Raw genomic sequence first — 24,902 nt, forward strand, 5'->3', positions numbered from 1 at the left:
TTTAAACACTAGCTCACTCACTGTTTATATGGAGCAATCTTGACAAACAAATGGAACACTTTAGTGTGAGAAAAGGAACTTATATCTGTTTGACCTTCATCCCATACTTCAAGATACTTTAAAGATAAAAGTCATCATAGAAAAAGTATGTATTTTGATATTTGTACTGTTTGAGGAGGCTGTGTACTTGTCCTGTTTCTCACACAACATTGTCTTTTTATTTAAGCCAAAACCATTAGAAATATCTCAAAGGGTCTATCAGAAAATTTTACTGTTTAAAAGTGTACAGTTGAATGGCTGAAAGGTCAGCCTCAGGAACTACTTAAAATACTCAGGAACTACTTAAAAATTAAGTACAAATCTAGAGCATTACAGTGGGAGTATCAGTACAATTCTATTGCTGTTCTTGTTGACATTTTAGACAAAGAATCGTGCTGAAAAGCAAGACAGATAAGAAATTTTGTTCAGTGCAGCTTTTACTCATCCATGGTTCTTGAACAGAGCAAGAAAATAGACACAACTTATTCAAGCTCTCAGATATATTTTCACATTCTCACAGAATTTAAAAAAAATGCAAGAGTATCAATCAAACTCTCCAGCACCTTTACTTTTGGGTTCAAAATAGGTCTGTACATAAGTACTTTCATACAGTTTGCTCTTTGAAAATTTTATATTCAGTAAAATATTACTGAATAAAAAAAATGTCTGAATTGAAAATATCAGTTGCAATTTTAATGGCTTGCAAATGAAAACTAGCTATAGATACACCAGAACCTGTTTTTCTTTAATGCTCATTTACATACCAAGTGAATAAATGAAAATTAAGAAATGAAAACAGTAGAGTGCTAAAAAAATTGAGGACATATTTTGAAATGTTCTTATTGAAAAAACTGTGGTACCATGGCAGTATCATGGAAAGCTTCCAAATGATGTGAGAAAATCTAAGAGCAAAAGAAACGAATCACAGAACACCTTGGGTTGGAAGGGACCTTAAAGACCACCTAATTCCAAATCTCCTCTCAGGGGCAGGGACACCTTTCACTAGATCACATTGCTCAATGCCCGACTATTGACCTTGAACACTTCCAGATATGGGCATGAGGGTTATGGACAGAATAATGTAAAGAAAATAGCAAAAGCTTCCAGTGAAAGTTCACAGAAATCATGTGAAGCCAATATAAATTAAGGTCTACTCACTTAGGTCCAATGAATTTCTTATGGATAAAGAACCCCAAATATTTTCCTTAAGCAATGACAACTCAGCACAATTACTGTTACCATTAGAGTACATTTGTCAGGTCATAAAAATGAAATTAGGAAGCACAGCAGAAAACCTGGACAATATTTAACTGGAAACATCTAGAAAAATAATGCAAGTAGTAAATATTTGTATTTCTGGTAAATATGTAGGTGTTTACAGTCCCATGGCCTTATTAGTGTAGAACTTTAATGGACAAGTCATGAGCAGCAGTGAGTGGAAACTGCTCAGTGCTGCTTTCCTTTCAGGACCCTCTATTCTGGCCATCTGTGGCTCTTTACCTCTTCTAGTCCAGAAGCAGTAGGAAGGGGGGAAGTCACTGTAAGGGGCATGTCTTTGGAGCACACTTTTGTAAAGATGCAGGCCATGAATGCTGCGTGCATATGGGGAAGTGGAAATGAGAAAGCAAGGCAGTGGCAATAAAAAGGCATGACAACCAGCTGACTAAACATGCAACATCAGGGGAAAACCAAAACAAGCATGGAGATGAACAGTACTGGAGATTAACTTCTCTCTCCTCTGAGAAAAGGCAGGTTTGGGAGAAATTTTGTGGCATGTAAAACAGAAACTCATTAGTCACTGAAGCACTTCAAATTATTTTAACGTCACGTCCTTACAGAAGTGGATAGCGTGTCTTAAATAATTCTTTCAACATTGGTTCCACTGATAGGTTTTGTGAAAACATCTTCAGCTCCTGGTACCTGCTGGCCAAACAGTTCTTTCCCATGCAACATCAACAGAGTGAAGCACTGCTGTTCAAGAAATATTCCTATACTCAACAAGTGTACTTGAAAGTACATAATTCTGTTGAACCTCCTAAATGTGTATAGAGGCATCCACAATAACATCTGAGTTTTACAATACCACTTATTATCATATTGCCACAATTCTTTTGAATACCAAAAAAATATTTTCTTCTGTTTATTCTTAAAGGAATAAAAAAGCAGAGTCCCAAAGCAGTCTATAAGCCAGTTGAGTTTTGACAAGAATAACGTAGAAAGTACACACCACATTGAATAAGGTTTGAGTGAAGCTGCTGCTTCTATAACTTGCTTTATATGATTTAATAAAAACTAAAATAATTTCCAACAGTTATGTTTCTCTCCCCAAGAAGCTGTCCTTTTCAGTCTGAAGATGTTTGGAAAGTAAAACAACAAAAGCAACTATTTTGTGATGATTACTGTTGTTGTTGTTTTTTTTTTTTTTTTAAAGAAACCTGTTTCCTTTCAAAAAAAAAAAATCTACAGGACATAACCAAGGATTTAACAGCACACTTTTTTATCCAAAAATATACTGATTCTACTTAAAGTCAAGAGGACTATTGCTATACCAATTTATTCTCTGTATCTTTCAACTCAAGTTTCTTTCTTGTGATTTCTATATAATGAAAAGTATACTAAAGGTTGCATTGGTTTTTTGGCTTTTTTTTTTTCCCTCACATTAGTAGCTGTCTTATTGAGCTGAGTGGGTTCTGCCAAAAAGCCAGCATTTTACACAAAATGACAGCAATTAGCTGGTGACAGCTTCTTGGTCAGAACTCACCTGGGCTGAATTGCAATCTGCTAGCTATATTCAGGGTGGCCACCCAGTCTTTTTAAAATGTCCTGAGTGTCCCACTTTCCAAATCTTTTGCTGAAAAGATGTGCTTCTTGGTGTAAAGGATTCTTTGACGTCCTGTAATGTCACATGAAGAACTTTACAATGCTTTGGTTTTCTTGCTACTGGAAAACGGATCTTGCATCAGGAGGGTTTTGGAACAGAGCTTAATCATGAAAAACTACACTGAACGTCTGAAGGGGACAGTGAAAAACAGACAAAAGGGAGCCGTCACTGCAAACAAGTGAAGTTTGTCTTTCTCTCTCCTCTCAAAGCAGCGACCTAACCAGAATCTTGTGCCCTCTGCTCAGTGCAAAGCCGCGCTTCTTGTGATAGTGAAGCTAGTGAAGAGAGGACGGAGCAGCGGCACAAGAGGTGGGGGAAAGGAATGAGAAGACAGGGAGATGATCAGGACAAGCCAAAAAGCGCTGACCTAAGGCACAGGGCGCCGGATGCGATAGGAAAGGGATGCGGGCACGGCGGGCGATGGGAGGGGGACAGGCGGAGCGGAGGAGGAGCCGATGGAAGTGCCGCTGGAGGAGCAGCGGTTCCCAGAGGCGGCGCGGAGCGGTGGGACCGGGAGGCGGCAGCCCGTGCCCCGCAGCGAAGACCCTCGGTAAGGGACAGGGCTGGAGGCGAAGAGGGGCGGGGAGGGAGGGACGGGCGAGGGGGCGTGGAGCCCGCGGCCAGCCCGCCCGGGCGGTGGGAAACAGTCGGGGGACGAGCGGAGCGCGGAGTCAGCCTGTCCGCCGCCGCCGGAGCCTGGCAGGCACCCTCCTTTCCTGCACGCCTCCCGCACACGCTCCCATCGTTTCCCCTCTCCAGGCTGCACCGCCCCCGGCTCCGAGTCACCCCCGTGGCGGCGGCGGGGGCCGGGGCAGAGCCGTCCCTCCGAGAGCAGCAGCATGTGAGCAGGAGCCGCGCCACCGCCGCAGCGGGCACGTCCAGCATGTAAAGAGCCGTCCGGCTGCTCGCACCCCGTCGCTGCCCGGCTGCCCGCGCTCTGTCGCTGCCGGAGACTCGCCGGCGTCCATCGCTGCCCCGGGCCAGCATGACCGAGGTGAAAGCCAAGGAGCCCAGAGCGCCTCCGCCTGCCACAGACGGGGCGGTCCTGCTGCAGGGTCAGCCTGGCCGAGATCCCTTCCGCGAGGAAGCGGAGTCCGTCGAGATCTCCCTGGACGGGCTGCTTTACCCCAAGAGCAGCGACGAGGAGGAGGACGAAGAGGAGGAGGAGGAGGAAGGGGAGGAGGAGGAGGAAGAGGCGCAGCAGCAGCAGCATCTGGGGCGGGAGGACGGCCGGGACTCCCTCTGCTACCAGCCAGGGAGCGGCTCCCTCTCGGTCAAGGACTCCCTGGACACCGTCCTGGACACTTTCCTGGCGCCTGCGGCTCATGCCAACTCCACCGTGGCCGCGGCGCCCTGGTCCTTCTTCGAGGCGGAGGCGGCGCCCGACGGCCCGATGAGCAGCGGCCCCTCGCAGAAGGCGGCCGAAGCCGCCCCGGGGGCGCCGGGCCCCTCGCAGCCNTCCCCGCCGCTAAACCGCGGCCGGCGGGGCCGGGGGCCGGCGCGGAGTGTCCCGCCGCGGCGCCCAAGGGCGATGCCCCGGGTGTCGGGGCGCTGCCCGGCGGGTCCCGGCCGGGGGACCCGGGGCAGGAATACCTGCACGTGCCGCTGCTGCCGCTCAACTCGGCCTTCCTGGCCTCGCGCACGCGGCAGCTGCTGGACGGGGCGGAGTACGAGGGCGGCGCGGTGCCGCGCTGCTCGCCCCCCGCCCCGGACCTGCCGGCCTACGGCTTCCCGCCGCCCGACGCCAAGGACGGGCCCTTCGCCTACGGCGACATCCAGCCGGTAATGAAGATCAAGGAGGAAGGTCTCGGCCTCGCCGCCCGCTACCCGGGCAGCAGGGCCACCCCCGCGGCGGGCTGCCACGACTACCCGCAGGCTCCGCGGGCCGGGCAGGAGCCCTCGCTGGAGTGCGTCCTCTACAAAGCGGAGCCCACCCTGCTGGCCGGCGCCTACGGGCCGGCGGCGCCGCCCGACAGCCTGCCCTCCACCTCGGCCGCGCCGCCGGGGCTCTACCCGGCCCTGGGGCTGAACGGGCATCAGCCGCTGGGCTTCCCGGCCGCCGTGCTCAAGGAGGGCCTGCCCCAGCTCTGCCCGCCCTACCTCGGCTACGCGCGGTAAGGCGGGGGCGGCGGGGCGCTCGCTGAGGGACGGGACCGGGGGGTCGAGCTGCGCGGCGGGACAACTCCGGGCCTCCTCCTCCTCCTCCTCCGGAGGGGCGAGCGGGCGTGCCGCGTGGTGGGCACATTAAGGGAATATTAAGGGGGGATATTAAGGGAATGCTGAGGAAAGGACAAAGTTTCTGTCGGCGAGGGCCTTTTTGGGCTTTTCGGTAGCGCCCGCAGGCCCGTCCGCATTCCCTGCGCTGCCTGCGCACGCCGCGGTGTCCCGGCTCCGCAGCTGGCACCTCGCGGCTTTGGGCACGACGACGCCCCAGGGATGTGGCTTTGTTATCGCAGCGGGACTTCAGGGACCCGATGTCCGAGCCAGCGCCCGGCCCCGGGGACGGCGTGCTGGTTTTCTGGCTTGTCCTCACTTTCCGTGATACCGTATTCAATAGCTAAATCAATAGCTAAATATTTTCCAAAATAGTGTTCCCAGTTTGAAAACGAACATAAAACCCCCCAAAACAACAACAATAAAACCAACCCAAAAGCTCAGAAACCCAACACCACAAAAACCAGTTGTTTTTACACGAAAAAAAAAAACCCCAAAACTGAAACTGAAAAATGTATTGATTTGCTTGAATGAAATGGTGTACTGTCATGCTGAGATGTGCATTACCTAGAAATAGATGCAACAAAAGGTGCATGCAATGTTACAGTTTCAATGGACATCCTTTCTTTTAGTAAATGCAGTGGTTACCTAGATTAGTCTGCCTTTTCTTGGAGACAAATTGGAAATATCCTTGATGTCCCCATCAGACTTAGTTACTCCTGAGAATGCTGCAGCTGAATGGAGGGTGAAAAATTTACTATTAAAGATTTTGCTAGTTGAAATGAAATTTCATGTTTCCCGTGAGAGAGACCTTTGAAATTCAATTGACATCTGTGTGATTCTGTCTCTGTACAGGAAAAAAAAATCATCACTATGACTCCACTCACAAGAGTTGTTGATCTGAGGAAGATGAACATTTTAACAGTGTCCTAGATGGTACCTTTTTTGCTAAGTGGTTTAAAATATAACTTTCTGCTTTTTTTTTTGCAGTGCTTTCCTGTATTACCATAGTAGAGACAAGCCATTAAGCAGAAAGGCAATCATACTTTAGTTTTTTCATGTCCTTCTGTATCTTGACTATGAATTTTAAAATGAAGTTTTTGATATAAAACTCTTTAATACAGGTAAGTAGTTAAATGCACAAAGCTAGATCTTTCATTTCTTTTAATTCTTTTTCTTCTCAAGGCCAGATACGGAAACCAGCCAAAGTTCTCAGTTCAGTTTCGAATCACTGCCCCAGAAGATTTGTCTCATCTGCGGTGATGAGGCTTCAGGTTGCCACTATGGAGTGCTTACCTGTGGAAGTTGTAAAGTCTTCTTTAAAAGGGCAATGGAAGGTACTATAAGATGCCATTGTTCCTAATTATCTGAAATATAGCTTCTAGACACTAGGGCATACTGTTTATTTATTGCTCTTTTTTATAAATATTGTCACTGCAGTGAATTTTTTTGTTTGTTTTATCAACAGTGGATATTGACAAACTTCTTCCTTAATTGGTTTTTTTTTCTAGTATTATTTGTTTTACTTTACTTTTTTGCTATTTATTATTTACTGTTTATCAGTTAATCTTTCTAGGTAGGCAGAGTTAAATAAAATGTTTGTGCATTATACAACTTGTTTTAAAAAGTATAAATGGTGTTCAAAGGAAAATATTTTGGGCATGAACTCATGATAGGCAGATAAGAATTTATTTTGGCTTTGTTCTCTTTTTGAAATCATGACATTTTGCTTGCTTTCAAGTTGCAGAGTTTTGGCTTCCTGGAAGTTATGGAAGTATTTAAAATTTCAGTGAACCTTTACAAGTCATAATAACAATAAATGTGTTTGTTTTGTTCCAAATAGTCATTAAATTGCAAAGTCAAGCTGCAAGTTTAATGAAACAGTAGCAATACCTATGTTTATTTTTTGAGTTTGGGTTCTATTATATGCCTTGTCCACTGAGATTTTGAATATGAATACAAGAGCAGACTGTTTTATATGGTTCAACAGATAAATCAGTAAAACAAATCCTTCTGCTTTTTAGGCTTTGTCTCCTGTTTTGATTTTTATCTGATCCTGCCAGAACTAGGGTATTCAAATTTCTGTTCCATGTATTTAACAAAACCATTGTTCTAATGGATAGGATTCCTTAAAATAAAAAACATGCATCCTGTGTTTTCTTGTTGTGATACATAGTTTTTTCTGCTTTATAGAGTTTATCTCTCTCCAAATGAAAAGGGGAATTTTGGAAAAGTAAAAGCTTAGCACAATAATATAATTAGATATTTTGTTTCACTGTGCTATTACTTTCTCCTTTAAGCATAAGCTCATGTTCTTCCTTTAACATTAAATATTTGCAATGTGGTCTTGGAGGTCTAAGTGAACTTTTGAGCCAGTGCCACGTTTCTCCAATGCATTCAATGGGTTTAATGAGAAAATTACTAGAAATATTTTTGTTAGGCTGCAAAGCTCTTAAGTCACTTGCAGGAATACATTTAAGTTTCACTGAATCTGCTAGTTGGTCTCCTGGTTTGCCTTTGCGTTTTTTTGCTATATTTTTCTAAATCAGCCAAATATTTTTTTTAAAAGTCAGGGAGCTGAAGTTTTTATACTAAGTGTAGTGTAATTTATGAGTACTGCATTTTAAAATCAATTTTATTTTTGTTTTTTGTGTATATAATAATGCTGTAATATTTTCTTTGAATTTTATTTTGTCAATTTTAAATTTCTTCTCTTTTCTAATTTAGTACCCAGTTCTGTTTGCAGTAGATGGACCTGCTCAAAACAATATTATATTATTGTTCAGCAGAATTATTTTAACAAGAAAGGTTAAGAAGGAATAACTTGATACAAGGAACATCTTAAAGTTGTTTTCACAGATATTCAAAGTCTATATCAGCAGAGTCTTACCAGGTTAAGAATATAGAATTATTTAGAGACAATGAGAGGTCAATGCAGTTACATGAACAAAAGTCTTAGGTTTTACATATCAGCTTCATAATTTTAATTTTTAAAGGAATCCACAGACTGAGAGTCTGTTAGGGAGGTGTTTGGGTTTTCTAGTAAGGATTTTCAAAGAATGTTCAAGAATGTACATCAGAAACCTGACTGTAATCAGAAAAGATACAGGTTATTGAGTTTGGTGGGAAGCAATGTCAGGCAATGAGCAGTGCAGGCACTGGCAAAATGAACAGAGTTGTACCTGTTTTTGTGTAGAAAGAGCAAGACTACAGGGTGTTCCTCAGAGATGGACTGATGGACTTCTTAGTTTCATTGCAGTATACTATATAACTACCAGCACTAAAACAATACTATTTATTGAGAGATACTTGATTTTCTATGGACTTTAAATACTTTTAAAATATTTAATATCAGAAATAATGGTGTGAAATTGCTCCTCTGTAAGAAAATACAGAGTATTTGAATTTTAAATGCAATAGAAAATAGTGTTTAAATTCTCACTTGCAGTCATATGAATTTGAAACATATTTCTTCCATGAAATGTCCCCCTGCCCATAATTTCTCTGAGCATAAATGCATTATTTTTTTTTTCATTTTTAGTGCTACTACAGAGGTGGGATTTTTAATAATAATTCATGCAAATAAAATATTACATTTTGTGAGTAAAAATTCCTGGTCAAAACTCTAATTTTCTTGTAATTTCTGTACAGTACTGATCTTTATGAGAAATTGAAACATAATTGGAAATAGCTGGCTTTTGCTATTGCATAGATTTTCTCTGTCTTGTGAGGGTATTTTTGTATGTTTTGAGGTTTTGTGCATAGGTAAAAAAGTACTTAATATAGTAGCTTTATATTTGTTGGAAAAAGCTTATTTTCTATTTTAATTATTTGTGTAATCTGAGATGCATTTGCTGTTTCAAATCAAACTGCCTATATATTTTTTTGTAATTTTTTTTCACAGAAACTGTTCATTCATACACCATTTATTTTACCTTCCCTGGTGTGAGGAAGGTTACTTTATTTGTTAAATTCAATTGCTTTATTGGTTAAATACAACCATTTGTATAAAATGAACTGCTTTGTTATCCAGAAAACTATTTTTTTTCCATATCTAGTCTTTTTGAAATAAAACCAGATTATTTAAATTACTCAGACTGAACAACGATTTAAAACTGTATATACTAATTATGATTTAATAATACAGTTGAATGTAACTAATACATACACATACAACTTAAGGAGGGGATCAAAGTTGTGAGGATCACAAAAGTTACTTAAAATGTTTCTTGACACTGAATTCTAAAATATATATGCATTGTAGATACCTTTTGTCTTTGGGGTTCCTGATTCTCCATATGTGGCTATATATGTGAAAAAAAGGCTGGTGTTAATAAAATAAATTTATATATATATTTCTCAAGGCAAATAAATTTATATATATATATTTCTCAAGGCAAAATCTTGAAACAGGTTAAACAAAAATGCAAGTCCTTTCTTTGGGAACCCATAGCATAGCAGATACGTAAAAAAGTTAGTACTGCAAGTGAGGAGGAGAAAGGGGACAAAGATGCTGGGTTGGTTTTACTTAGGAAACTTTTATCTGCATGTAGAGGTTGTACATTTTCTGTTGGACTCCTGCAAATAACTATTAGTCTGTAGATTCGCTTAATGTACAAGGAAATGGCAAAGCTTTTTAAAAATACTTCAAAATCTCCTTTGAGTATAATGAAAACAATGAAAGTAACTGCTGTTCCTATTCAGTAAAGAAATTTGAAGAGACAAAATTGAATTCACTGTGCTGATGGGGTAGTGCTGTTCCTGTCAGTGAGATAAGAGTGATGAGCATTTTGGAGATAGAAATCAAAAAAATTCAGAAATAATATTCAAAATGCTTTCAAGTATGTAGAATTACTACATGTGTAATATAATTTGCTCTTGATGATCAGGTGTTATTTAACTGCTACCAATATATCTCATTCGTGGTAATAAAAAGTAGAGGAGAATATTTCTAACAGGGCATTAAGAGAGTGAAGATTAAGAGACAAACTTTTACTTTTCAATGACTAAATTGCCAAAAAGTCATTAGTGATGTCTTATAAAGATTCCACAATGTGAAATGATGCAGGGCAGCTATGATCAACATGCTTGTGGAATCCCACAATAAAATATTTTTCCCTTGAAAGAAGCCCAGTGTTCAAAGTCTTGGGTTTCTGGAACTGTTGCTAACACAGGGTTTCTTGGTAGCTTGCATTATTGCCTTCTTGTTGAAAGTGTCTCTTTTGCAGTAGTTTAACTAATGAAAATTTTGAATTACCTAAATCCTGCAAAAATATTCAAGTGCTGTTTTTCCTATAATAAAGCTTCATTTCTTATTTTTGTTCTCTATTTATATTTGCACTTTGCTTATGTTGTTGATCTTTAAGGAAAAGTAGTTGCTCAAACCCAGAGTCTGAGACCAACATGAATACGTAATATTACAGCAGATCAGTCAGAAACTGACTCTTGTTTTGTTTAAATACCTGGGAATGTGTTACAAACTTGATCAAGTGATTGTAGAACATTTGTCTAGTTTTACTATGTGCTTAAAGGTCAGGGTAGCTCTGACCTTAAACTCTGTTGCATCAATGGCATGAAGGAACAAGCTCAAGCACATGTAGCAGATAACATTTAACTGGCCACGTGTGAACTTTACTTCTTTCTGAGACCTGAATTTGGTAAACTGGCAGAAAGAATTCCATGAGAGTTTTCACTGTCTGTATATGGAGAGGTTCTGTGGAGTGTCTGATAGTGAGCTATACCTACACAGTAAGAAGGTTGATCATGACTTCAATCAAACTTTCTGATAAAGTTCATCTGACCTTATCAGTGTTATGGTAAACAGTTTTATGATGGCAGTGTGATTCACTATGTGCATAGTGCAATACTGTGTATAAGAAAAAGTGCTTTTCTAAATAGTTATGCTTTTCCATACCTAAAGAATCTAAAATGGTACAGCATGCCAAGTATTAAAAAAATGACAACCACTAGTAGAAAATCCTCTTTGAAAAGAGAGAAATAATAGTGTAGACACCATTTTAGCTGTAAACTTGATGAAGCAGGTGTTAAAAGTTCCTTTTTCTCCCAGCTGTGAAGGATTTTCTAATTCTTAATCTAACTTTCCAGTCTGGATCTTGGGATCAGAATTTGATACACCATATACCAGTATCACATGGTGGTGATAAAATGTTCATGAAGTAGAAAACATACAAACACACAAAGCATACACATGGCAAGTTGAGAGATAAAAATGCTTTTCACTCAATATAACAGATTTGATGTTATTGGAGTGTTCATGATGTACAAACTAGCAGTGTTTTCATAGGTATCTACATTTTAGAATATAATTAATGAAACTGAATCAAATTAATCTAAGGTGTTTCAATCAAGAGGCAGCAATATCTGGGTGTTCTGCATATTACTTTTTTCTTCCACCTTTATTGCTCATATAGTGGATGACCCTGTCCCACTGGTTCATTTGTAGGACAAGTCAAGGAATATAAGAAAATATACATGAAAAAAATTATCATGGCAATGTGCTATGCTAATTCCACGAAAATAAAAATGATAGGATAACTGAAATGTAAATACAGAGTCTTATCCTGATAGAAGAATATAACAGGGTTCAAAAGGAGAACAACTAACTGATACTTTAGTGCTGCATACCTCTGAAATAGTTGGTGTGTTTTTAAAGTAGGTTTTGTGTTCAAATCCCATGTTTTGTATTTGTAAGAAACAGCCCCTTATTGACAAATATGCTGACACTTTTGTCATTTTACATATTTATATCCCTGATGTAGTTAATTACTTAAAAATTATGACCAAGGAACAATTGTGACATGATTCCATAAAAGAATTGGAAATAGTGATTTGTAGATGCTGCCATATCCTCCTGAAAGGGTATTAGCTATAGGAAGTTTTTACTTGTTGTCAGTTGCCGTATTTAGACTCCAAGACTTTATAAGTTTCAAGGTGTTGCAGTGGTAAACAACTGAAAATGGATATGAAACAGCATCCTAATTTTGCAGTTCATTGTAGTTTCCATGAATTGTGAGTTAATCTTGTTTCATTTTGTTTTTCTATGGTTTTCATTTTGTTTTCTTTTTCTTGTTGGAAATGATGGGACAGACAGGGAAATGTAAAAAAGATTAAAAAACAGGATTGTAACTTTTGATTCTGTCTACAAGTGAGTGAAAACAAGATAGCTATATTTAATTATTCTGTTTTGTAGATATAATTTAAAAATTATACTCTCTTTGGAGGTTGCTCTTTGGAGAAGTGATTTTGGAAGAAAAAACCATAGTGTTGCAGGATTCATAGCGAAAGGCAGTAAGATTTTGAGATCAGTATACAAGAGGAGGAAAGAGTCAGTCAATGATGTTATAAATTATTTTTATTGCTTTCACTATGAAATATATTATTATGAAGAAATAAATTCTTCATTATTTCAGTTAGATTTCAGGATGGAACATATTCACAAGTTCTTCTCTTTCTACTCTTTGTCCCCTTTCGTCCACTGAATCCTTAATTTTTTGCTGAGGAGCAGACTTGCATCAATATCAAGTCTTTCTTTATACCAATATAGGCTACAGAGTGGAAGTTGCAACACCTACTTAAGAACTGGAAGTGAGAATTTTACTTCAATGGGCCCAGTGGGAAATCAAATCTTTATCAAAAGATTATGCATGGTGAAATCTGTGATGGATGTGAGTTTTGGTTAAGTAGTTGGAGTCAGAAGTTTCACTCCAGGGACTTTTTCTATTTTTGTAGAAAACACAGAGAAATAGAATCAGTTATAAATTAAAACCCCAACAGCATTATCTGAAGTCTGTGGAATCTTGGAGACTAATAGCATGGGATGGCATATAGGGACACAGAGACTGTGCAGTGTAGATTCCTGGTTCTTCATGGCTTAAAAAAAAGCACATGATGAGAGGTGAATTCAACCCACATTTGCTGTTTTACACTTTGAAACAGTGCAAATGGAAGAGTGCTATATTTAGATCTGGGCTAAATTCAATATAATTTTACTTCCCATTTTACCAAGGATGAACTAGGCCAGACTGCATAGCTGTAGAAAACCTGTCTTGTCAGAGCATGTTTAGGGTAAGAATTGCCCTGTATTTACTCTGACAAGTCAGGTTTTCCACAAGCTAGGGACTAGCCTGGTCTGTTGTCTTAGCTTCTAGAAGTCAGATTTTTTACTCAAAAGCTACATCTGCTTATCTTATCTTTTGTTTAGGTGCACAGGTGAACTTACTTTCCATTTTTTAAATTTTAAACCCATGTTTATTGTCAGCACAATTCCATTGTGGTTTTTGTTTTGCTTTGGTTTTTACTTATTGATTTAATTGGTACTTTTTCAAAAGTTTATACTTTTTCAAAAGTTTATAAGACGTAAAACATGCTTTTAGAAAATTATTGAGCAAAACCTTGAGGTGAGCCTTCAGGTAGCAAAGAGTCGATCTTGGGAGACATTTGGCAGTAAAATAATTTGCAAAGAGATGCAATAGATATCTGCAAGCTTTAGACAGAAATGTAAAACTAGGCTAAATAAAACACCATTACGTGTTCTGAAAAGGTTATGGTTTTATACAAAAGCACTGGCAGTTAATAGAGATACAGGGAGGCAAAATCACATTTGAAAGAGAGAAAAAAAAGGTGAGATAGTACGCTTCTTTGCAGCTAGGAGGAACTGAGAGTTTGCAAGCATTTTGCTTCTGTGCAGGGTGGCAGCAGTTGAGTACAGATGCACTTACCCAAATAACTGCTGTGTCTGATACCCCAGGTGCAGATAAAGCTTTATTTTTCCATATTTCATACATCTACAAAGTCTCTGCAACTCCTGAGTTTACTGGAGTGATTGTAAGTGACTTACAGCATGTCAGTGAGCTAAGTTAATAGTGCAGTTTGTAAATATACTGTATGTGCTAGTTTCACCACTGTTTGGGTTAAAAACCTCCCAGTATAGCAGTAGTCATTACAGGACTTAAAATTGTGTTTGCCTGCTTACATTAGAACTTGTAGCTTTGCTAACACGAACGGATGTTGATGGAAGTTTAAAAAAAATACTATCCTACAAGAATCAGGAACATTTAAGTGACAGATAAAATCATCTCTGTGTTTTCTCCATCAAGCTGGTCACAAGCCAATACATTGAGAGTGACACTCAGTGTAGAGTTTCAAAAATTCCCAGGTTCATGTTTTTGTAAGAAATGCTAATAGAAACCTTTTCCTTCAAACTTGTGCTCTAGTGACTGTAATACTATCTTGTGTTTTTCCTGAGTGTGTTGTGTTTTTTGTTTTCCTGGTTATAATGACAGTAGTCATAGACAAAATACTGAATATCAAGCTACCAATTGAATGGTGATTTTATCTTGATGAGGGTTTTGGGTACTTCAGTAGTACATGCATTTGGTATAACTGCAATGCTCAAGTATTGAAGACAATTAGTTCAAATCTAGATGATCCTGAAGATTGATCTCTTGCAAATACATTTTCAAATACATATTTTATCATCCCAGGAAGACCTTTCAAACATCTAACTAAATATTGTTCTGTAATTTTGAAATTAGGCAAATATCTGGCATGTATTCATTTCTTACACAATCTCTCCTTCAGATAGCTGCTGTCCTTAAAATATTAATGTCAAGCAAATAACAGTTTCTCAGAACCCAGCTTTGCACAATGGTAGAAGTGATTTCAAATGGGAACATTTACTTAGATTTATCTATTGAGATGAAATCCACACAGATCACTGCAATTAAAAACAAAATTCTTTACTGATGAAACTGAAAACTACCAAACAATTGAAACTTACATGTTTTCCAAATAAGTTGCAGCTGAATCAAAAAGAATGGAATACACTTTGAGACAGAAAGTGTCAGGGAGAGGTGGGGTAGAGATGAGTGGAATGGAAAACTCACACGAAGGTGTAAGTCAAGTACAGGATATGACTGTGGTTTCTTAAAAGTCTTGAAAACAAGGAAGATGTTCACAGTAAGCATCAAGAAGTGCCTGAGTTTTTGTCACCATAATCCCCTGAGAGAATTGGGTTGGCAGTGTTTTGGCTTTTAAGCAAATATTACTGTGCCTAAATTCTAGTAACAGATTTCATTTCTAGCCTGGAATACACTGGGCAGAGAGACTGTTTAATTCTGTTCTAATCTGAAACTTTAGAACATATAAACATGGAAGTGTAGTTTTCATAACTGTCATTCAATTATGATTTGTTCTGTAAATGTGAAAAATGCTGTTCAGTCTTAGATTTGTAATAAGAAGGACAAGGTTTATATGGAGTCAGACCATCTTGTGAAGAATTAACAAATTCCCTGGAAAAGAGGTCCAGAAGAAATCTCTTTTCAGGGGACCAAAGAAAACCCCCAAAAGAAAACAAGAAAACAAGAAAAGCACAAAGAAAACTTTAACTATACTTAAGCATTCCTTTGTAAATTAGCTGTGTATTAAAGCACTGGAATGCCATGGAGCTGAGATAATACTCATGGATTTTAATTAAACTAACGGAGTTTTGAAATGGTTGTTGCTTATCAAAAGACTGAATGCTTTTTGTAGCTTATAAAGGCAAAGAAATACAAGGAAAAACTGCAAGCAACCCCAAGGAAGAATTGTTCAAAGTTCATTGCTTACTGGTCTGCTGCCAATAGCAAGACAGATTTTTATTCATTCATCTGCTTTTGGTAATGTTTCCTGTAAGGAAGAGTCCAGGATTAGAATTAATGGGACAAACTAAATGAGAATTTCTTCTGATTAAAACATTACGAAGGTAATTTTTGTTGCCAGGCAATATGTGTGGCAACTGTTTACCTGTTTAAAAAAATTCTGAAAAGGTAAGTAAACTACTTAACTAAAGTTAAGTAAACTATTTATCTGTTACAATGGTAGCGCAGAAGCAAATGCAGAATTAAGCAATAAACTAAGCTAATCTAAACCACAGAGTTACAGCCTCCTTCTATTTGTCCTTTTTGGCTGTGTTGGCTGCACCTGTTAGCTGGTATTTCAGCAAGTTTAATACAGAACTGCTTCTCCATCAAAGGTCATTTACTTTGCTTAAAGGGCTTTCTTTTTTGCATTACCCCAACTTCTTCATTCTGTTTGTTGTCAGAAACTCCATGTCAATCCAAGCAAAATGTACTTAAGTTCTTTGAAAACAGGATCAATAACTTCACAGAAAATAAGTTTTAAAGAAACAATTGGTCTGTCTTCGTGCTTGATTTACTTAAGAAATATTGTTAGTACAATAATTTAAGCAGCTCATGCTGACTGCTAATTATTTTGGAATTTCATAGATGAGGAGTTTTGCCCTTAAACAGACCAAATAAAGCATTATATTCAAATAGTAACATGATTGGTCAAAGGTTAGCATAAAATGAAGGAGTTCTTTAATGGTTCCAGTAGACTTTTTTGAATCTTCAGTTATTTTTGCAACATTTATACACAGAAATAATTTTGTCTTGTTAAAAACATAGTGTTCACCCTGTTTTTCCTCTTTCCTGCAGGGCAGCACAACTATTTATGTGCTGGAAGAAATGACTGCATAGTCGATAAAATCCGTAGGAAGAACTGCCCAGCATGTCGCTTGAGGAAGTGCTGTCAAGCTGGTATGGTCCTGGGAGGTGAGCTGTTTTTCAAGTGGATTTATAAGAATAGGCAGTCAAGTACACTACCTTCAGTCAGTTAAGTTAAACAGCAGTACTTTGATACTGTAAAAGAAAAAAACACATTCAAATGTTATTTTTGCAAGAATTACCTAATGCTTTATAATTTAGTAGAATTTTTCATTAGTGAATCTGGAAACCATGACAATACACCTTTCTGTAAGAATCACTGTGTACCCTTACATTCATTTTCTTGAAGGGAAAGGAATTATGTCTTGGGTGTATATTTATTAATAATTTTGGGTCAGGTAATTTGGTATGGGGAAAAATAAATAGATTGAAATTGACACTAGAATCAGATACAGTCCTGTGCTCTTCTAATCTGTGTTATACCCTTCATCATTGCGTTGAGTATATGTCAACAAAATTGTGTCCTTCTGTTCCACCAGGAAGGGCAAGGCAGTGGTTGCACCAATACTGCAGGCTTTGCATATTAGTTGCTGGGAAATCCTATCATTGTATTAGTTTTTTCTGTAACAGATTTGGGGTTTTTTTATGTGTCATTAAATGAAAATGGCGTATCATTAAAAATTACATATCATTAAATTAAATTGAGCACTCTGCCTTTGAAAACCTACAGGGAGAAAATGGTGTATGATTAGGTAGTCACATGGTAAGTTTTGATATGCTTACAGGTAGGAATAATGCTTAATTTTGCTGTTTTGTTTTTTTTTCCTATTGTGGATCAGCACAAAGCTTGAAAATATGTGGCTAAGACTATAAGAAAATGGACATATTAAAGTGATAGAAAGAATATATTCCTAAAGGGAGTTAAAAAAAAAAAAAAAAGGCGGGGGGGAGAGAGGACAAAAACCTGCTTTATTTCCAGTTTAATCTATTTTAGCCCATCAAAGCCCTCTGTCTCACTCTCCTACTCAACCCTACATTCCCTCCCCCACATTATTTAAGTGTTGTTTTTTATCCCTGAAGGAAGAGCTGGCACTATATACTGTACATAATTTCATTATCTTGCTGATCAGCATTCATTGATAATGTAAAACATGCATATAGTTTTCAGACTGATAGTTTGGTTGCACAGCTCTGTTTTTTCCAGCTCCTGTAAGCTGAATGCAAGCTCCATGGAGCTGGAGTATTCTGCACACATGGCCATTGTGTCATTCTTACATGGTCAGTCAGTGCCACCTCTCAGTTAAAAAAAAATAAATGGAGCTGACAAGCACATTGGTGCCACTGGGCTGAGGGGAGAGGGACAAAAGGAGAACATGTCCTTTGGATCCTTCTCAGATTGAAGTGGTGTTTTAAAACTGGAGTAGCAGTGCAGTAGAGAAACAGTATTACTACAAAGGCAGAACCTAAAGCCTCATTTGCCCAACTTTGGAAGAGGAGAAAGCCAAGGAAGCAGAGGTCCTGAGTAAGCTGTGGAAAATAGAGAGTAAGAATGAAGACTCAGGAAGAGGAGTTGGCAGATGGAGTGCCTGCCTTTTAAAATTTGGGAGAACATACAGGTTTGATCAATTTGACCTCTGAAATATATACCTGCCTGAGGCAGGTGGGTTAGACTAGATGATCTTTAGATCCCTTCCAATCCAAACCATTTTATTATTCTAATGGGTGTTACTTAATACAGACAAAAATTCATTCCTGACTGTGAGTTTTGCACACTTGGGAGTTTGATGATGATCTAACCTAAATTTTCATTTATGACAGCCTGGATAACACCAATAACTAAACTCTGTGTGTTTCAACATCATAGGTAGCAGTTTCAACAAGCAGAAGAGTGTGAGATGACTCACTATCATTATCTAGTCCTTTTGCTTCAGCATTGTTCTGCATTGTAATGCTATATAGGAAAAGTTGCCAGCAGGCTTGACTTAATTTTACACTTTTTGTGCATTTATGGATGCTAGTTTTCCTAGTGTTTTTTAATATATAAATTTTGCTGTGGGTGTAGGTACTAGAAACAGAAAAAGTTGGACACTTTTGCCAGCAATATTGATTAGATGGTATGTCCTCATTACTATATCCTCATAGTAAGATGTTATGTCCTCCTACAAAACCTGAGGATAAAGATGCTGTGACTTACTTTATTACTAGCAGGTATGAAGAGGGTAAAATCTTCATCTTTCTCATCACCTTTTCAGGACACCTTTTTTCCTCAGCTATTACAAAGCAAGCGTAAATATTTTCTTTGTATTTAATGCTAGCCAGATTGTTGTGTTGCTTAGTCTTCTCCTAAGTATACCTAATCAAAGTTGTCTCCCATTTTTTTGAGAAGCCTGTGCAGTCTAGTTTCTCTGGTTCTCAGAGAGGCATTGCATTTCATCAGATCTCTGCCCTGATATCCCCACCTACACCATCTTCTGGAAAGGAGTAATCTGGCAGCAAATAGAAAGCAGAAGAGAATAGTTGGGCAGTGGAAAAAAGGAAGCTGAGTGGAGCTGTGACTATGGCACCTCTATTTTTTTTTTTTTTTTGTCAGCTGCCTCAGGTTAAGTGCCTCAGGTGCTCTTAGTGATGCCAACAGTTCTGGCGGGATTAGGAAGCTAATTGTTTTATGCAGGCTGAAATGGAGTGCTTAGTACTGAAAGAAGAAGAAAAGACAAATGTAGACCAAAAATGAGGAAATCTGGAGTGAAATTATACTATTTGTAAATGAGGATTTAAAATTCAAACTGCAAACAAAATCTCAAGGTAGACTGTTACCCATAATACTCTTTCTGTGATTATATTGTTGCCCTTCTTCCTTTTGCCATCTGCCATTTCTTATAATCCCTTTATTGTATCACAAGAGCAAAATTTCCTACTCATGACTTGATGTGCTGATCAGCACAGTACGATTCATATATGGAGTGTTACAGGGCTTAGATAATTTTCCCAAAGACATCAGTGGTCAAAGGGCTGGGAAGCCTGCCATACGAGGAAAGGGTAAACATGAGCCAGCAGTGTGCCCAGGTGGCCAAGAAGGCCAATGGCACCCTGGCCTGTATCACGAATAGTGTTACAACCAGGATTAGGGCAGTGACTGATTGTCCCTCTGTACTCAGCACTGCTGAGGCCACACCTTGAGTGCTGTGTCCAGCTCTGGACCCCTCACTACTAGAAAGACATTGAGGTGCCTGGAGCATGTCCAGAGAAGGGCAGTGGAGCTGTGGAAGGGTCTGGAGCATAAATCCTGTGATGAGCAGCTGAGGGAGCCAGGATTGTTTTGCTGGGAGAAAAGGAGGTTCAGGAGGGACTTTCTTACTCTTTACAACTCCCTGAAAGGAGGTTGTAGCAAGATGGGGTCAGCATCTTCTCCCAGGGATCATGTGACAGTATGAGAGGACATAGCCTCAGGCTGTGGCGAGAGGGATTCAGCTTGGAAATCAGGAACAAATTTTTCACAAAAGTTTAACAAAGTTTGTTAAACTTTGAAATGGGCTGCCCAGAGATGTGGTGGTGTCACCATCCCTGGAGATGTTTGAAGAAAGGCTGGATGTGGGACTTCGTGCTCTAGTTGACAAGGTGGTGATGCACTGAAGTTTGGACTTGATGGACTTGAAGGTCTTTTCCAAGCTAAAATATTCTGTGATTCTCTGATTCTGTGAACTGAATTTGTTCAGCCTTGGGAAAAGAAGGCCTAGGGGACACCTTATCACTGCTTTTTTTCCACTATTTAAGGGTGACTGCAAAGAAGATGGAAACTCCCTTTTTAGAAGCAGTCACATGGAAAAGGCAAGGGATAATGAGTATCAGTTACTCCTAGGGAGATTCTGGTTGGACACAAGGAAAATATTCCACAATGAGAAAAATCAGCCATTGGCATTATCGCCCAACATAACTGGTGGACTCATCACTGTTGAACACTTTTAAGATTCATCTGGACAAGGTGTGAGGTCATCTTGTCTAACTGTGCTTTTGCCAAGGGAGGTTGGACTGGATAGTCCTTGAGGTTCTTCTCACCCTGGAATTCTGTGATTCTGTGACAAAAGCCCATACGCAAATTTCCAATTTTTGTAATACAGTACATGCTTAGAGACATCCTGGAGTATTTTAAAATAATTGGAATTGGCAATACTTTAATCTGTTCTTTTGTTTACAACCTTTATAGGTCAAGATTTTTTGTGTTTTCTGCCATTTAGATCTTACATAGATATGTTTTTGTTCTTTTACCTCTGATACTTATTTTCTTAATACTGACCTTGAGTTAAATGCAGACCGGCTATATTGCTTAATTAACATGAGAAACACGAAGATATTACAGGATCTTAATGATAAGCTTCCAAAAACTACTATATTAATTAAATTAAACTTACTTCTTAGGGAAGTACACCTATCTTCCATTGTGAATGTCACTGAGTGGCAACCATATAGATAAAAGTGTAATATTTTTTTATATGGACAACAGTTCCATTTTTCAACCCTAAATTCAAAGACATTTCAAACTCCTGAAATATTTTAAAAGAAATATTAAGTCAGTTGTAAGTAAATTATAGAATAGCAACCAACAGATTCAGTAATTTATTTCCCTATATGGACTGTTTCTTAATCTATAGAAGGAAAGTATCAATAAAAACATGCATTTCATAGTACTATATTTGTCATTTTCTGTGAAAGTGTTAATTGTCTTTGCGTTCTGTAACCTCATAACTTGGGACATTAATCTATTCCCTTTCTAGTCTTAAACCTAATAGGATAGCAGGCAGCTGGATCAGGTCCTGGAATAAACAAATACACAACTCTTTTATTTATTATGAATGAATATGTAATTTTCCCAGGCTGATTATCACAGATTCGTTATTCAGCTGCATGGCTAAATTAGTGTGTTTTTCATTGTTTCAATTGGCTTTCAGTCCGCAGTGCAGTGATTACATGCAGAAAAAGGTGAATTAGTTTTCCAGGTAATATTTTCTGAGGAAGGATCAAAGGGTTTTTTAAAACCAAGATCTGTTCCTTCTGCTTTGCTGCTTTCTCTATGTTGTATACACCCCCCCGCCCCCAAGGTGTACATGGCTTCTTTTTCTACACAAGAAGCAAGAGCATAGTGACCTTAAAGTAAGGGCCATTGTGTTCTGTCAAGAATAATACATCATTGATGCTTTTCACTTCATTACAGGGTAAGAAGAAGGGTAGTGAGATGTTAAACATCTACTAGAAGCCCAACCCTTTTAATAAAAATTGTGTGCCATCAGTAATGTCTAATTGTCTGTATGATTCTGTATACCTAGTTAAAAAAATATTAAAATACAGAATTAGGTAGTAAGGAGAAAACCATAATCTATTTGATAGTGGGGTTAAACAGATTTTTTTTAATGTTTTCTAGGTACATGTCGAACACAAACACTATAAACATGCTATTCATAGTAATCAAGGCTAGGAGAACAGTGACTATGAAGAAAGTGCTTGAGTGGTCAGCTGTCTTAAAGTGAAGTAATGAAAATGTTACCAAAAAAGTGTGTGCTGTCTACATATGCACAGACATATAATATTAAGAAGTATATATTATAGTATTAAGAAAAGTAGTTGTCAGAGTGAATTGGTATTATTTACCCATTATGGGACTAATTGGAGACTTTCATTTATCTTACAGCGCAAACTTACCTGCTTTGTAAACAGCAAATGAAAAACTAAGCTATTGTCAAATCTCCATTGTTTTCCTTACGTCCTTAAGAGTTTTTATTAATTTGACGTGGTCTCCTTGTTGTAGATGGGAAAGTTTGCTGCGAGTCATTAACAGTCACCTCTCCTGTAGATAGGTAACAAGTGGAGTTGTTTTACTGATGGCTGTTAAGCAACATAATTAGCAATACACACGAGCAGTTCTGCAAACCAGTGTGACATTAATTCTGATACATTTAGTCACTTGGAAACATGGGTACTTATTAACTACTAACATTTCCATGTGATAAGCATTCTGTTTGGTTTCTTTCTTTACTTGTTCTCTGAACTGTAAAAGTATCTCAAGCCATTATTTCTGAAAATTCCTGAAATCATTATTTATGAACTATCAAATGCATTGTTGCTTCTGTTTTCCTTCATGCCTACACAATACTTAGTGGGAAATTCCCACCATGTCTATGACTATGTATATGTTTGTTATGATAAAAATTGGCTCTAGGTCATTCGGCATAATAAATTGTCTATTCTTTTGTAAGTTTTTGTTTTACTTTTTTTTCTTGGTTCAGCTGTAACTTAAGATGCAACTTTGTGTTTGGTTCTTTACTAAGAAATCTCTAATCAGAAATATTTTTATTCTTACCGCAGGTGATGAAATGAGCATATGATTGTTGGGGCATTTGATACTAAACTAATTAAACCTGCAATTAAGTTAGTGGGACTATGATCCCTGAATGTCATTGCATGATGAGTGTTACTGGTTTTGCCATCACCCTTACATTTGTTTCTGTCCCCCTGTCATGTAAATCAGACCGTCAGTGTCAGTATCTTTATTGCATTTTTTGATCCTTTTTCCCTAAGACAAACTTATTTGGCAGAACTAAAGATCTAGCAGGGTTTTCATCGTCTTTGAGGATCTATTTAAAGCAAATGTGTTCCATGTAGTCACCTCTGCAGGGATTTGCTTTTTTATTGAAACTGGTAATATGTCACTGAGGGTTATTGTCTTTGAGCCTCTGAAGGTTTGATTTTCTGTGTCTGTCGGATGCACTGCCAGACTGTTTTCATGAAAGAAATTTGAAGAATTGTACCTAAACCCGTGTATTTCCATAGCCATACCACATGTATCTGTGCATATTTTGGGAAGGCAGTTCAGCTATTTGTTTCAGTTAGTGTTGTTCATACCACTGCAGTATGGAAATAACAATAAAAAATTCTGAGAAAGGGAAATTATGCTTTAGGAAGTGAAATATCTTCTAAGTGTTTACAGTAGTTGTTGGTCTTTCGCTCATCCCCCTGGGCACTAAAATAGGATTCAGCCACGAGACTGAAATGCTCTTAGTGAACTGGAGGAAAGGAGTTTCTGTGTGTAGTAATTAATTGCTAACATTTTTGGGTTTGAATATTAGGGAGTAAAAGAATCAGTATCTTTAATTGACATTAAATAGAAACTGAATTTTAGAGCCAGCTGGCTCAGCTGTTGGCATATGACAGAACAGTGGGAATTGAACCAGAAAACACTTTATGAGGTTACTGTAACCTAGAATTCATGGCAATAATTTTAATGGGTGGGTGCTGTTCATCCCTTAGTGAAGGGAGCAGGATACAGAGGGAGAAGCTCTAAAGAATTTTCCATTATCATTTTTCAATTATATAAGTAGTAAAAAAATAGAAAACTGATTCTGAAGACAGTTCTGGTTTCCTTGTATAGATTAAAAGTGTAATCCAACACTAGTGGAAAATATTAATGTTCTTGGTTAACTCTTTCTAACAGATCAACAATTTTCTTTTTCAGGTCGGAAATTGAAAAAGTTTAACAAAATTAAAGTTGTGAGAACATTAGATGTTGCACTCCAGCAGCCAGCAGCCCTTCAAGATGAAAGCCAATCTCTAACCCAAAGGCTGTCCTTCTCTCCAAATCAAGAAATACAGTTTGTTCCCCCAATGATAAGTGTTTTACGAGGCATTGAGCCAGAAGTTGTCTATGCTGGTTATGACAATACAAAACCTGAAACACCAAGTTCCTTGCTGACCAGTCTGAATCATCTTTGTGAGAGGCAACTTCTTTGTGTAGTCAAGTGGTCTAAATTACTACCAGGTAATATAATTTCTTCTATGTAGTGAATTGTATTTAAGCAAATATTTCATGAGAGCAGCAGTCTAAAGACAATGCTATTGACTGCCTGTTAATTCTTTACAAATTCCAAAATGATTAAGCTTTCACTTATCAGATAATTTAACTAATCAAATATATTTTAGTAGGGAAGCACATTTGAAAGAATCCATCTAAATATTTAGATTCACTCCAAGAAAGCACAGGAGCTCAGACAGTTCCTGTATGTGATTGTTATTGCAGCCTTTCTACCCCAGCCCCTCTTACTCTATTATTTATTCATTTGATATAAAAAGGTTGTATATCTGCTTATTCTTTATTCTTCTTATTACTGAAATGAATTTTTGAAAGCAACAAAGTAAAATTTTTATAAATAATACCAATTGGAACTAAGCAGCTCACAAACAGACTGGTAATGAGAAGTAACTGAATTTATGAAGATCCA

General features: G+C 38.4%; 1 protein-coding gene across 1 annotated transcript in view; it reads left to right on the forward strand.

Annotated features, from left to right (window-relative positions):
- The first annotated feature begins 3,905 nt into the window (after window positions 1-3,905).
- PGR (progesterone receptor) overlaps window positions 3,906-24,902 on the forward strand; it is a 31,381-nt gene continuing 10,384 nt past the window's right edge. Inside the window, 5 exon segments of the mRNA XM_041487435.1 lie at window positions 3,906-4,383; window positions 4,386-5,034; window positions 6,320-6,471; window positions 16,630-16,746; window positions 24,140-24,442. Of these exon segments, the coding sequence (XP_041343369.1) occupies window positions 3,906-4,383; window positions 4,386-5,034; window positions 6,320-6,471; window positions 16,630-16,746; window positions 24,140-24,442 (1,699 nt within the window).

This window comes from Pyrgilauda ruficollis, unplaced genomic scaffold (assembly GCF_017590135.1).
Source record: "Pyrgilauda ruficollis isolate IOZ18807 unplaced genomic scaffold, ASM1759013v1 scaffold8, whole genome shotgun sequence".
In the NCBI taxonomy this organism is placed as follows: domain Eukaryota; kingdom Metazoa; phylum Chordata; class Aves; order Passeriformes; family Passeridae; genus Pyrgilauda; species Pyrgilauda ruficollis.